This window comes from Cherax quadricarinatus, chromosome 70 (genome assembly GCF_038502225.1).
Source record: "Cherax quadricarinatus isolate ZL_2023a chromosome 70, ASM3850222v1, whole genome shotgun sequence".
NCBI lineage: Eukaryota > Metazoa > Arthropoda > Malacostraca > Decapoda > Parastacidae > Cherax > Cherax quadricarinatus.
The window spans coordinates 22,543,401-22,557,692 of NC_091361.1; the positions used below are offsets into that span (position 1 = coordinate 22,543,401).

The 14,292-nt window shown below is 43.2% G+C and overlaps 1 protein-coding gene across 1 annotated transcript in view; it reads left to right on the forward strand.

The window, feature by feature from the left end:
- The first annotated feature begins 4,891 nt into the window (after window positions 1-4,891).
- Window positions 4,892-14,292, forward strand: part of LOC138854796 (apolipoprotein D-like) — a 41,540-nt gene continuing 32,139 nt past the window's right edge. The window contains exons 1-2 of the mRNA XM_070099888.1: window positions 4,892-5,050; window positions 11,349-11,562. Of these exons, the coding sequence (XP_069955989.1) occupies window positions 4,925-5,050; window positions 11,349-11,562 (340 nt within the window). The 5' untranslated portion in view covers window positions 4,892-4,924. The remainder of the gene's footprint in view (window positions 5,051-11,348; window positions 11,563-14,292) is intronic.

A 14,292-nucleotide genomic window follows, 5' to 3' on the forward strand; every position in this document is an offset into this window, starting at 1 on the left:
CATTCACTATGATCTTTTTCCTTGAGTGAGGTTTGCAGTCTTTGGCCACCTAGATTATACTGTGTCTAAGGTCTTCTTTGCTCTTTCCCAATCTTCATGACTTTGCATTTGGCAGGGTTAAATTGAAGGAGCCAGTTGCTGGACCAGGCTTGTAGCCTGTCCAGGTCTCTTTGTAGTCCTGCCTGATCCTCGACCGATTTGATTCTCCTCATTAACTTCACATCATCTGCAAACAAGGACGCTTCTGAGTCTATCCCTTCCGTTATGTCATTCACATATACCAAAAACAGCACAAGTCCTAGGACTGACCACTGTGGAACCCCGCTTGTCACAGGCGCCCACTCTGACACCTCGTCACGTACCATGACTCGTTGTTGCCTCCCTGTCAGGTATTCTCTGATCCATTGCAGTGCCTTTCCTGTTATGTGTGCCTGATCCTCTTGCTTTTGCATTAACGTCTTGTGAGGAACTGTATCGAAGACCTTCTTGCAGTCCAAGAAAATGCAGTCTATCCACCCCTCTCTCTCTCTTGTCTTACTTCTGTCAACTTGTCATAAAACTCAAGTAGGTTTGTGACACAGGATTTTCCTTCCCTGAAACCATGCTGGTTGTCGATTATACACTTGTTTCTTTCCAGGTGCTCCACCACTCTCCTCCTGATGATCTTCTCCATGACTTTGCATACTATACACGTTAGTGACACAGGTCTGTAGTTTAATGCCTCGTGTCTGTCTCTTTTTTTTAAAAATTGGGACTACGTTTGCCATCTTCCATACCTCAGGTAGTTGCCCAGTTTCAAAGGATATCTTGAAGATTGTGGTTAGTGGCACACACAACATTTCTGCTCCCTCTCTAAGGACCCACGGAGAGATGTTGTCTGGTCCCACCGCCTTTGCAATATCAAGTTCACATAGCAGCTTCTTCACCTCCTCCTCGGTTGTGTATATCTCATCCAGCACTTGTTGGTGTACCTCCCTGTTCTGATTTCGTGGGGTCCTACTGGTTTCCACTGTAAATACTTTATATCTCATGTTGAGTTCCTCACATACCTCTTGATCGTTTCTTTTGAACTCCCCATCATCCTTCCTCAGTCTGATTACTTGGTCCTTGACTGTTATTTTCCTCCTGATGTGGCTGTACAACAGCTTCGGGTCAGACTTGACTTTCGATGGTATGTCATTTTTGCATTGTCGCTGAGCCTCCCTTCTTATCTGTGCATATTCGTTTCTGGCTCTTCGGCTGATCTCTTTATTTTCCTGGGTCCTTTGTCTTCTGTACCTTTTCCATTCTCTAGTACACCTAGTTTTTGCCTCCCTACACCTTCGGGTGAACCAAAGACTCGTTCTGGTCTTCCCATTATTTCTGTTTCCCTTGGGAACAAACCTCTCCTCTGCCTCCTTGCATTTTGTTGTCACATAGTCCATCATTATTTCTTTTACTGGTTTTCCTGCCAGTTCTCTCTCCCACTGAATGTCTTGCAGGAAGTTCCTCATGCCTGTGTAGTCCCCTCTTTTGTAGTTTGGTTTTTCATACATGATATCCTCGATTATCCGAACTACTCAAAGTGAATACAAGGTCCAGTCTTGCTGGATCATCCTCACCTCACTCTCTGGTAGTGTCTGTAACATGTTGATGAATGAGGTTTTCCAGCACCATATCCATCACCTAGGCTCTCCATGTTTCGGAACCCCCATGGGGCTCCAGATTTACCCAGTCAATCTCCTTGTGATTGAAATCATGCATAACTAGTAACTTTGCTCGCCCCATGTGAGCTCTTCTGGCCACCTCGGCTAGTGTGTCGACCATTGCTCTGTTGCCCTCGTCATATTCTTCTCTTGGCCTCCTGCAGTTCTGTGGTGGGTTGTACATTACTGCAATTACCACCTTATGTCCCTCAGACCGGATTGTTCCTACGAAGTAGTCGCTTTCGCCCATACCATACCATGTGTGTGTGTGTGTGTGTGTGTGTGTGTGTGTGTGTGTGTGTGTGTGTGTGTGTGTGTGTGTGTGTGTGTGTGTGTGTGTGTGTGTGTGTATGTGTGTGTGTGTGTGTGTGTGTGTATGTGTGTGTGTGTGTGTGTGTGTGTGTGTGTGTGTGTGTGTGTATGTGTGTGTGTGTGTGTATGTGCATGTGTGCGTATGTGTGTGTGTGTGTGTGTGTGAAAGAGAGAGAGAGAGAGAGAGAGAGAGAGAGAGAGAGAGAGAGAGAGAGAGAGAGAGAGAGAGAGAGAAAGAGAGAGTCTATTTGGAGTCTTCTTGGAGTCTACATGGAGGGTATTCCGGGGATCAACGCCCCCGCGGTCCTGTCCACGACCAGGCCTCCCGGTGGATCAGGGCCTAATCAACTAGGCTGTTACCGCTGGCCGCACGTAGTCCAACGTATGAACCACTGTCCGGCTGATCCGGCACTGACTTTAGTATCTGTCCAGCTCCCTCTTGAAATTCAAATTCAAATTCAAACGTTAATTTCATTCTAAAAGCTCACAGTGTGTGGCTTACATGTTGTAAAATATTAATTACTATTAGAAATAATACAAGTAATTTGATCAGAAAACAAAATTAACCTCTTTTCACTAAAGTTTTTGAAGAAGTAGATCATTCAAATTCAAATTCAAATTCAAATTCAAATTCAAATTCAAATTCAAATGTTTATTTCTCCGTATAGATTACAATGTGTGGTTCACATATTATAAAATAATTATAAAATAAAATACTTATTACAAAGAAAGCCACTAATATGCCTAGGTAGGCCTAGGCATTTCGGGCGCACCGATACTATTTCCTACTCTATATTGACACAGGTAATGAATCATACTGGTCTTAAAGTGAGGCAGCTGCAGCGATTAACTACATTTACAAAAGTGAGGTAGTTCAAAGAATAAACAATTACTTTACTAGTTAATGATACTGGTGTCATGTTGGCATGATACAGTTTGTGTATCATGTCACAGGGTTGTCTAAGACACTCTTATAATGGAGTGTCTTAGACAAACTTATGATTAGATTAAGAATTATGTAGCAAAAGCTATATTCAGAATTTTATGTTGACGGTCATTAGTGTAAATTAGGGTAAGGCAGCCAAGGATCTATTGGTAATTCCACTTATGCCTTTTTGGAAGGCTGTTGAACAGTCTTGGTCTCCGGACACTTATTGTGTTTCGTCTTAGTGTACTAATGACGCTTTCACTTTTCAATGGGGGTATGTTGCATCGCCTACCAAGCTTTTTTGCTTTCGTAGGGAGTGATTTCTGTGTGCAGATTAGGGACCAGTCCCTCTAGGATTTTCCAGGTGTAGATAGATTATGGTGTATCTCTCGCCTGCGCTCCAGTAAGTACAAGTCAAGTGCTTCCAAGTGTTCCCAGTAGTTAAGATGTTTGACGGAACTTATATGTGCAGCAAAGGTTCTCTGTACATTCTCTAGATCTGCAATTTCACCTGCCTTGAATGGGGATGTTAATGAACAGCAATATTGCAGCCTAGAGAGAACAAGTGATTTAAAAAGGATCATCATTGGTTTGGTATCTTTTGTTTTGAAGTTTCTCATTACCCATCCCGTCACTTTCCTCGCAGATGTGATAGTGGCACTGTTGTGATCATCGAAAGTGAGATTCTGAGACATTACCACTCTCAGGTCCTTCACATTACTTTTCCACTCTATTGTATGATTAGAATTTTTAGTATACTCAGTTCTAGCTATTTATTGTACATGAACAGTATACAATACAGAGAAGATGAAAAATTAGACACGTGCAACATCTGGGTATCTTTATTGTAGACGTTTCGCCATCCAGTGGCTTTATCAATGCAAATTCAAAGACATAATTGGAAGACAGAATAATTATATACAAAAGATGAGGTAATCAGTCCCTCAGCCTTGTAGCTGGTGTGAAGAGCACCGTGGTCGTGAAGATTCTCGAGCACAGGCAGGAAGACTGACGCTTATATACTAGCGACAGGTGGAAAGGGACGGGCAGCAGATGAGGAAGGTCATTGATAGGTGGGATTGCCCAGTGGAAGTAGGTCACACCCTAGGCATGGGTTGGTGGTGGTGGTAGTAGTGGTAGTAGTAGTAGTAGTAGTAGTAGTAGTAGTAGTAGTAGTAGTAGTAGTAGTAGTAGTAGTAGTAGTAGTAGTAGCCATGAAGAAGGTTATGTATCTTTGAACCAAGATTCCATGATATTGCAGTGTTTGACAAGTTGTACATGAACGTTATACATTACCGACAAGATGAGAAATTAGATACATGTGCAACTCCTGGGTATCTTTTTGTATATAGTTCTTCTGTCTTCCAATTATGTCCTTGAATTTGTATTGATAAAGCCACTGGATGGCAAAACGTCTACAATAAAGATACCCAGATGTTGCACATGTATCTAATTTTTCATCTAGCTATTATTTCCTTCAGTTTTCCATGACGGAGAAATGTGAATATATCTTCACTGAACATCATATTGTTCTCTGTTGCCCATTGGAAAACTTTGTTTATATCTTCTTGGAGATTTGCCGTGTCCTCAATGCATCCTGGTATCGTCTGCAAAGGATGACACAGTTTACATCTCTGTTTGTGTCTGATATGAGGATGAGAAACAGGACGGGGGCGAGTACTGTGCCTTGTGGAACACAGCTCTTCACTATGGCAGCTTCCAATTAAACTCTCTTTACCACAACCCTTTGTGTTCTATTAGTTAGAAAGTTGAAGATCCATCTGCCCACTATTCCAGCTATCCCTTTAGGATGCATTTTGTGCACTATGACAATGTGATCGCACTTGAGATGGTGCCTTAGTGTATTCCATTAATTCTTAGAAAAATGCCAATTTAATTATAATTAATACAGTGGAGTGGAATGCCATGTAACCTGTCAGTTAACACATGCACTTTAACACAGGTACATCCACTTAGTGTTTACCCCGAGTACTGCACCATGATGCGGTTGTTGACTGTCGTAGTGGTGGTGTTGGCTGGGCCGCTGCACCTCGTCACTGCCCATAAGATGGAGGTGGGACGTTGTAAGTCCATGCCAGAGGTAGAGAACTTTGACCCAGACAAGGTAAGTTAGTGTTAACAGTATTTAACATTGTTGTATAGTTACATATTCTGGGTACTTTTTTCTGCGCTTTAACGGAGCGTTTGAGAGTGCCGCTCCATGATCGAGGCGATGACGTTTAGTTTTAGATGATCCGTCTAAGCGACTGTTAACTGTGCACCCGCAGCTCATCCTGTGAGTGATAGTGCAAGAATCAGGATTATAGAGGTCACAATGGGTCTTCTTCAGACTCCACTGGCCATTGTTACATCACTCGAAAGAAATATTAATCATTTCATATTTTATAATTAATTTATATAGCCGATGTACACATTACCGTCTCAAAACAAATTTTTGTTACCACAAAAAAACATAGGTCATCATATACAAAACTTTCATTCGTCTGATCGATGAAAATTGTGGACACAACCTCAAGATATATTTTGTCATTAACAATGACAAGGTTTACATGGAGGTGGATCTGAAAGGTTGTATGTCTGGACACAAATATATAACGCACTTTGCATTTTATGTTACTGAATACCAACCTTATAGCCTAGCCTTAGGCTACCAGTAACATCTTGCCGTCTGCTGAGACCAAGTTATTTTCTCCATAGATATGTTTAACTTGACACATTTCGTGCTAATTCCTATCTGTACTGTTCTACTTTCTTCAAACTCGTTTGTTAGTGCCTTTCCGACAGTAATTCGTCAGCTTCTGTTTCAAAACCAAAATAATACTCATAATTTTCTTTCTTTTTATTTTATGTTTGTTTAGTTTATTTGTTAACTTAGTCATGCTCCTGGAGGCCTATGTGAGAGGGACACCAAAAAAAGCTTAACTGTAATCCCTTTGTTAATAATTTGTGTATGTCTGTGCCTATCTTCATACACAAGCATCTTATATTCAGATCTCAGGCCATTTAGAAAGAGAGGTAGGATTCGAACCCACACTGGTCACTGTTCACAAATGTGGCTTAACTCCCACTATGACGCCTTAAACAACTCAGCTACAGATGCCACAAAACAATGAACCACACTTGTGGACAGCGACCAACGTGGGTTCGAATCCTGATGGCTGCAACACTTTTGTGTATATATTTTCACTAGTTTTTGCGAGGTGCCTTGAGTATAGTATTTCTCATTAAGTTAGAGAATACAGGATGAGAATAAAATATCTGAAGACCATGCCTGAGGCTCACTGGTGTACCCGAAACTAGGAAGAAACATGGCTTGCAAACAGGCTACCTAGCCTTGTGAGGCTTCTGTAACTTGAGTGCTTTAAGAAGTTAAGGTGGAGGCCAAGCCACACTCGTGGACATCGATCAACGTAGGTTCGAGAACACAATTTCAAGGATGATCGAGTGTTGGAGGTGGAAGAGTATCAGGTGGTGGCACTGCCATCTGCTCGTTTGAAAGGAGGAGTGGGTATTTTGATCTGGGAGGCGAGCCCGTTTGTTTTGCAGAGAAGTGAAGGACGAGGACGGGGGAGGGTTTTGTGTGTGGATGGGTGGTGGATGGGTGGTGGATGGGAGAGAGAGTGTCTTTTATTTTTTTTTTTTTTTTTTTTACACAGGGTTTGACAAGGTTAAGGATCCCTAGCTTTATTGACAGCTATTTACAGGTTAAGGATTCCTAACTTTATTGGCAAGCTAAGAGCTGTTACCTACATCAGCTCATTTGAAAGCATTTTTATTGGTATGAGACATACAAGTAGGAAACAGGATGAAGTTGGAGCCATCTGTGGGCCAGCATTTTCATTTGATCAACTGACTTTATCTCGTTGACATCATTATGCTGTACGAATGTGTTCCATACTCGAGTCATCCTGGGTATGTATGATCTCAGATGGAGTGATGTTACACAAATAACCCGCACATAAAAGAGAGAAGCTTACGACGACGTCTGGAGAAGGGTACAGCCAGAGTGAAGTTGCTGCTTTCTGCCCGTCTTGTGGCATAAAAGCTTGTTTCACGCTGTCCTCGAAGTGGATCCAAGTGTGGTATTTTGACTTTTGTCTGTGTATGCTCTGGCAGAGAGTGATGTGCGTGTGAAGACGGATTTTGTGTGCGAGGACCTAGCGTTTTCCTTGCTCAGCTATCAAAACTTTGGAGTCCAGTCCCTGGACCAATTATGTACCTCTGTAATCTTTTGACTACCGCCCACAGGATGGGTATGGGGTGCATAATAAACATATTAAACTAACTAACTAACTAACTTTCCTTGTGAGCATTCCCATCCATGGCAATAGTAGGTGGAGACTGGAACTGCCTTATCAGGCGGGCAGATGTGGAACCCAAGGGGGCGGGGTATGTGTCGAGGGCCTTAAGTGACCTTTTAAGGGATATACATTTAAGGGCTGCTTTTCGGGGGGGGGGGGGGTCATGTGAGGTGGAGCATACGTTTGTACGGCGAGGTTACACAGCTAGGTTAGACAGACTGTATCTTCCACAGGGGGTCATTGTCGAGTCTTTTCATACTGTGGAGGTAGCATATTCGGATCATTGGGCGGTAGTGGCAGAGGTGGAGTGGAAGTCACTGGCGGGAAGGTATAGGAGTTATTGGAAACTGAACACGAGCATGCTAGTAGACGAGGAGGGGTTGGAGGGGTTTGCAGCACTGTGGGAGTGGCTCAGTATGAAAGAGAGGGGGGTGGGGGGTGTGGTGAAATGGTGGGACAGAGTGGCAAAGGAAAGGATTAGGCAATATTATGTGCAGGAAGGGAAACGAATAAGTCACTTGAAGTTTGGTCTTACCAACTATTTGGAGGGCAGGTTAAGGGGTTGTTATGCGAGGGGGATGGTGGTGGGTACTTATCCTATGGAAGACATTGACACCGTGAAGGGGAGAATATGTGAGTCACAGGTTTGCAGTAGTGAGGGTGCAGGTGGGAGTGGAAGAGATATTATGGGGGGACAGGCCATCGGTATGCTTGTTGCGCAGACAGAAGCAGTGGCAGCAGGGCATTGCTATCCCATACTTAGAAGCCCATGCATCAGTGGGAGGTTAGCATGAGAGACAGGTGTTATGGGCCATGAAAGGTATAAGTGCATATGCAGATAAATGGTATGGGGAATGCTAGAAAAGGTGTGGGGTGATGGGGAGGTTTAAGAGCAGGTGTGTGGGTGTGTGTTGTGCAATCTGGGGAGGAGTGATAGGGAAGCATTGGGTGGGGTCATTACGGAGGAGGAGATATGGAGGGCGTTAAGTGAGATGCGTAAGAGGGAAGCGCCAGGCATTGATGGTCTTCCGTGTGAGTTTTATGTACAGCATTGGGAGCTGCTGTGGGGCTTTTTGGTCCGGTTGATGAATTCAATGAAGGAGAGGGGCGAGCTGGGGGAGAAGCAGGCAACGGCAGTGGTGGTGTTGGTCCCAAAAGGGAAGCAGCAGCATATCCTTCAGGACTAACATGCCATTTCATTGCTGTGTGCAGAATATAAGTTGTTTGTGAAGATATTGGGAAATAGGTTTAAGTGTTTGGTGGGGAGGGTGGTATATGAGAATCAGTTTGGGTTACCAGGGAGGTCTATGGTTGCAGGGCATGGGATCCTAAAGGGATTCGTGGAATCAAGGATAGGGGGTGGGAGTGGCGTTGTTGGCCTTGGATTGGCAGAGGGCATATGATAGGGTGGAAAAGGAAGTGTTGTGTGCTATACTCAGTCGACAGGGTTTTGGTGAAGAAATTGTGGGATGGGTTGAAGCGTTGTACCGGGATGCAAGGGCGAGGGTGCAGATCAATGGGTGCTTGGGGGAGTCAGTTATCATGGGGCAGGTCTTAGGCAGGGGTGTCCAATGTCAAAACTATTGTTTGCATGTGTTTACCTGGAGTTTACCTGGAGAGAGTTTCGGGGGTCAACGCCCCCGCGGCCCGGTCTGTGACCAGGCCTCCTGGTGGATCAGCGCCTGATCAACCAGGCTGTTGCTGCTGGCTGCACGCAAACCAACGTACGAGCCACAGCCCGGCTGATCAGGAACTGACTTTAGGTGCTTGTCCAGTGCCAGCTTGAAGACTGCCAGGGGTCTGTTGGTAATCCCCCTTATGTGTGCTGGGAGGCAGTTGAACAGTCTCGGGCCCCTGACACTTATTGTATGGTCTCTTAACGTGCTAGTGACACCCCTGCTTTTCATTGGGGGGATGGTGCATCGTCTGCCAAGTCTTTTGCTTTCGTAGTGAGTGATTTTCGTGTGCAAGTTCGGTACTAGTCCCTCTAGGATTTTCCAGGTGTCCAGGACCCCTTTTTACCAAATGGTGGAGGAACACGTGTGCACAGGGGGAGGGGTAGGAGTAGGGAGGGTGTGGCCTGATTTGATCGGATATGTTGACGACACAACTGTCCTGGTGTGAGAGGAAATGGGGTTGGAGGCTTTAGAGGATGCTGTGAAATTGTTCGGGGGTGCTGTGGGTATGAAAGTGAACTTGGAGAAGTCAATGGTCATGGGGTTGGGGGCTTGGGTGGGGAGGGTTGAGTGGGGATGTAACGTCGTGCAGCGGCAGGCCAGGTTTTTGAAAAGATGTGGTATCATCTATGCGGATGACCTGGGTGCCGATGACAACTCGAATAGGTTGGTGGACAGGATCCAGGGTCGTCTGGGGGCATTGCGACCGTACCACCTGACCCTCGTGCAAAGAGCTATCGTGATTAATGTCGTATTGTATAGTAAGGTGTGGTATGTGGTGGTTATGTTCCCATTAACAGGGACGGCGAGTATGAGAATTCTTAGGAGCATGATCAGATTCTTGTGGGGTTCGGGTTGTGATTGGCTATGGAGGGAGGTTGTAACGTTACCAGTGCATCAGGGAGGGTTGGGGTTGCTGAACCTGAACCGGAGAGTTAAATGTGTATTTATCAAGAGGGAGGTGTTGCGTGAGGGATTGTGTGGGGGACGGCTTGATAGGGTACATGACAGGCTGAGACAGTTGTATGACGGAGTGAAGTTGGGAGAGAATGAGACTGTATTGAGTGCTTTAGTGTTAGCTCGGGAACCGGGGAAAGTCAGGATAGGTATTTTGTGTAGGTTGCTCGTGGGTAGGCTTGTTATGCCAGAGGAGGGGATAATATAATATAATAATATCTTTATTTACTACAAGTACATGTACATGGTATACAGTCCTAGTTGACAACAATGACATACTACTGTATAGAAAGCCCCTTGTTATGCTCTGCATGTCGTGCAAACTAGGTCAGTGTCCCACACCAGTCGACTAACACCCAGGTACCCATTTTACTGATGGGGAACATAGACAACAGGTGGAAAGAAACACACCCAATGTTTCTACTCTGGCTGGGAATCGAACCCGGGCCCTCGCCGTGTGAAGCAAGAGCGTTAGCCACCAGGCCACCAGAGCCCCCATATTATTATTATTATTATTATTATTATTATTATTATTATTATTATTATTATTATTATTATTATTATTATTATTATTATTATTATTATTATTATTATTATTATTATTATTATTGTCATTATTATTATTATTATTATTATTATTATTATTATTATTATTATTATTATTATTATTATTATTATTATTATTATCATCATCATAACTAAACGCTAAACCCACAAGGGTCATACAGAGCTAATAAGGGATGGTGTTAGGGAATTGTCACTCTTGGGTGGAACAGACAACTATGCGTCGCCAAACAGCAGTAGCTTGTGCGGCTGATATTGAATTTAGGGTCTCATAGTCCACCTTTGTTTAGGTTAGGTCACAGAACGTTACATTTTATTAAGTTTAGATACTGAATCTCTAATCAATACATTTTTTTTTCAGTTAGCACAAAATTAATCTTAATTCTAACTCGCTGTTTAGTATTGGACACTTGAAATTATAAGTTATCACTAAATAAGTTATGACAAGGATCCCAGTGAAAATAAGTCACTTTGTCTGACTTATATATATATATATATATATATATATATATATATATATATATATATATATATATATATATATATATATATATATATATATATATATATATATATATATATATACATATATATGGGTTATCTTATGTGATTTACACATATACTGCTATGTATGATAATTTATGTAACTGTGTTTATGTGTATCTGTACCTGAATACACATACTTATTTACCAAACTAACTGAGAAATACATTGACTTCTTGTATGAGCTTAAAATAAATCACGGAACGGGGGAGGCTTGAGTCCAGGGCAGATGAGTGAGTTATTTCCAATCGTGTTATTACGATTTCGTGAGCCATAATATTTTAATTTGCTTGTCAGTAAAGTAATTATTCTCATATGTAGTTATTTTTATAAACACTGGAAAAATAAGACTGTTTTCCAGCTCGCCGGTGAATGGTATGTGATGGTGTCGTTGATGACGAGCAGCTCCTGCATAAGAATGGAGTTCAACCGTACCAAAGAGGGTTTCACTGTACAACACTCCAGAGAACTGTTCATTGCCAGAACCATAGGATTCAATCATGTCTTCAGAACTACCGGCTTTCTCGACGTCTCCAACGACACCTCATCCAAGATGGTCATGAAAATGCCTTATAGTAAGTATTAAATCAGCTGGGTTAGTGATGGGATGTGTACTGGAGTGGCCGGGTTAGTCGTATAGAAAGGCTTGGTCTTGGCTTGTGTACTGCAATAACTGGGTTAGATATATAGTGATGAAGCTGCCTGTGTTGGTCATACAATAAGTATTGGAGTGGACAAATTATTCATGGAGTGTGAATTGATGTCCATGATTCGATCCCTGGTAAGGATGAAAACAATGGGCGTGTTTCCTGAAGACATCTACTGTCTCTGTTCACCTAGTAGCAAGTAGGTACCTGGGTGTTAGCCGACTGGTGTAGGTCGTATCCTGGGGATAAAATTAACCTAAGCTTCCCGAAATGATTTGCATAACCAAGAGCATTTTATATACAGTAGTGTGCAAATTAATCGAGACAGGAGTATATTTTATGATTATTTCGTAAAACGTCTTAGTCTCCGCCTTAATTAACGTAGTTTGGGTCCTTTTCTGCCTAGAATGCTCAGGCATGTTAGTGGTTTTCTTTGTGCTTAACAATACTTTATTGCGTGTAAACTATGGTTTGTATACTACACAAAGAAACAAGATCTTGATTAGATTTTAATTTGAGTTGAGAAGAGTTTACTACCTACTTCTGGTAACCATCGAGCTACGGTGTTACTCTGAGACTTTCATCAGTGCTACAATAGCTGCTGTTCTGTAAGGCTATTCCTGCAAGCGGGTTCTGTGAGTAAATGTGGTTTCGCCACATTTCTTCCCTTCAAGTTATGATTACTTCTGAAATTAAAGATGGATGTTACACCTAGGAAGCGTGCAAGTATTGTAGCTCTTAGAAAACACGATGATTTGATTATCAGACAAAGCGCCGAAAATTTGAGCATAGCAAAGTCAACTGTTGGTCTGATACCGAAAAGAGCTGACGACACTGGTGATCACGGAGTGCTGCGTCCAGAATGATGTGGAAGAAACGCAAGATAACACCTCACGATGTCAAGGTTATCATAAGAAATAGTGTGAAGGGTCACAAGAAAACCAGCAAAGACCTACCGAGAGATTTTACTTCGGCTGACATAAATGTTGATTCTTCAATTGTTTGACGTAGGCTCCATGAAGTTGGAAGAACTGCCATAAAGCTGGTAAAGAAACAATTAGTGAAAAAAGCGGCTATGGTGGGCACTCGATCATAAGGGATGGACAACAGATGAATGGAGTAAAGTTATATTTCCAGATGAGGCGCATTTTAAAGTACATGGGTAGAAATTAGTTGTAGTGAGACGGAACATAGGCGAAGCTCATCGGAATGGACATATTCAACAAGAGCCCAAAAACCAACCTAAGATGTTTTGGAGTAGTTTTACTGTTAAAGGCCCTGGAAGGCTTGTTATTTTTGAAGGAACGATGAACAGCGACAAATACAAGGCAGTCTTGGCAACTCCCATGGTGGATAGACTTTCCTGATAGACAAGGCATTTTTCAGCAGGATCTTGCTCCATGCCACACTTACAGAAAAATACTGACATTCTTCGAAGAGAGTGGGCTAAGCGTTCTAAATTGGACTGGAAAATCTCCTGACCTCAACCCGAATGAGATTCTATGGACAATAACCAAACGAAAGGTCGTGAAACAGGACTATTCAACTGTGAAGAAGCTAATTGCTGCTGTTATTAGGACTTGGTCCCACGACGATGAACTTGCTAAAATGTATTCAACACTGGCCGATTCTATGCCAAAGTGTGTAGCAATGCTTATATAAGCAAAGGGTAGTCATATCTCTAATTAAATCAGTTATTTGTCGTATCATTGACGTGTATTTATCAAATATTCATTAATTTTACCAATAAATGTCTTATTTCATGACTGTCCCAATTAATATGCACACTACCGAAGTAGTGATCAGCGAAGAGGCGGGCCCAGGAGCTGTGAATCGATCCCTGCAACAACATATAGGGGAATACACACACACGTACACACACACGTGCACACACACACACACACACACACACACACACACACACACACACACACACACACACACGCCTGACAAGGTGGACAAAGACAGGATGTTCCAGAGATTGGACACAGTAACAAGGGGACACAGTTGGAAGCTGAAGACACAGATGAATCACAGGGATGTTAGGAAGTATTTCTTCAGCCACAGAGTAGTCAGTAAGTGGAATAGTTTGGGAAGCGATGTAGTGGAGGCAGGATCCATACATAGCTTTAAGCAGAGGTATGATAAAGCTCACGGCTCAGGGAGAGTGACCTAGTAGCGATCAGTGAAGAGGCGGGGCCAGGAGCTCGACTCGACCCCCGCAACCTCAACTAGGTGAGTACAACTAGGTGAGTACACACACACACACGCACACGCACACACACACACACACACACACACACACGCACACACACACACACACGCACACACACACACACACACACACACACACACACACACACACACACACACACACACACACACACACACACACACACACACACACACACACGCACACACACACACAGGCGGGGCCAGGAGCTCGGACTCGACCCCCGCAACCTCAACTAGGTGAGTACAACCTCAACTAAGTGAGTACACATACACACACACACAGGAATAGACTCTGAAGTGTCCCTGTTTGCAGATGACGTGAAGTTGATGAGAAGAATTAAATCGGACGAGGATGAGGCAGGACTGCAAAGAGACCTGGACAGGCTGGACATGTGGTCCAGCAACTGGCTTCTCGAATTCAAT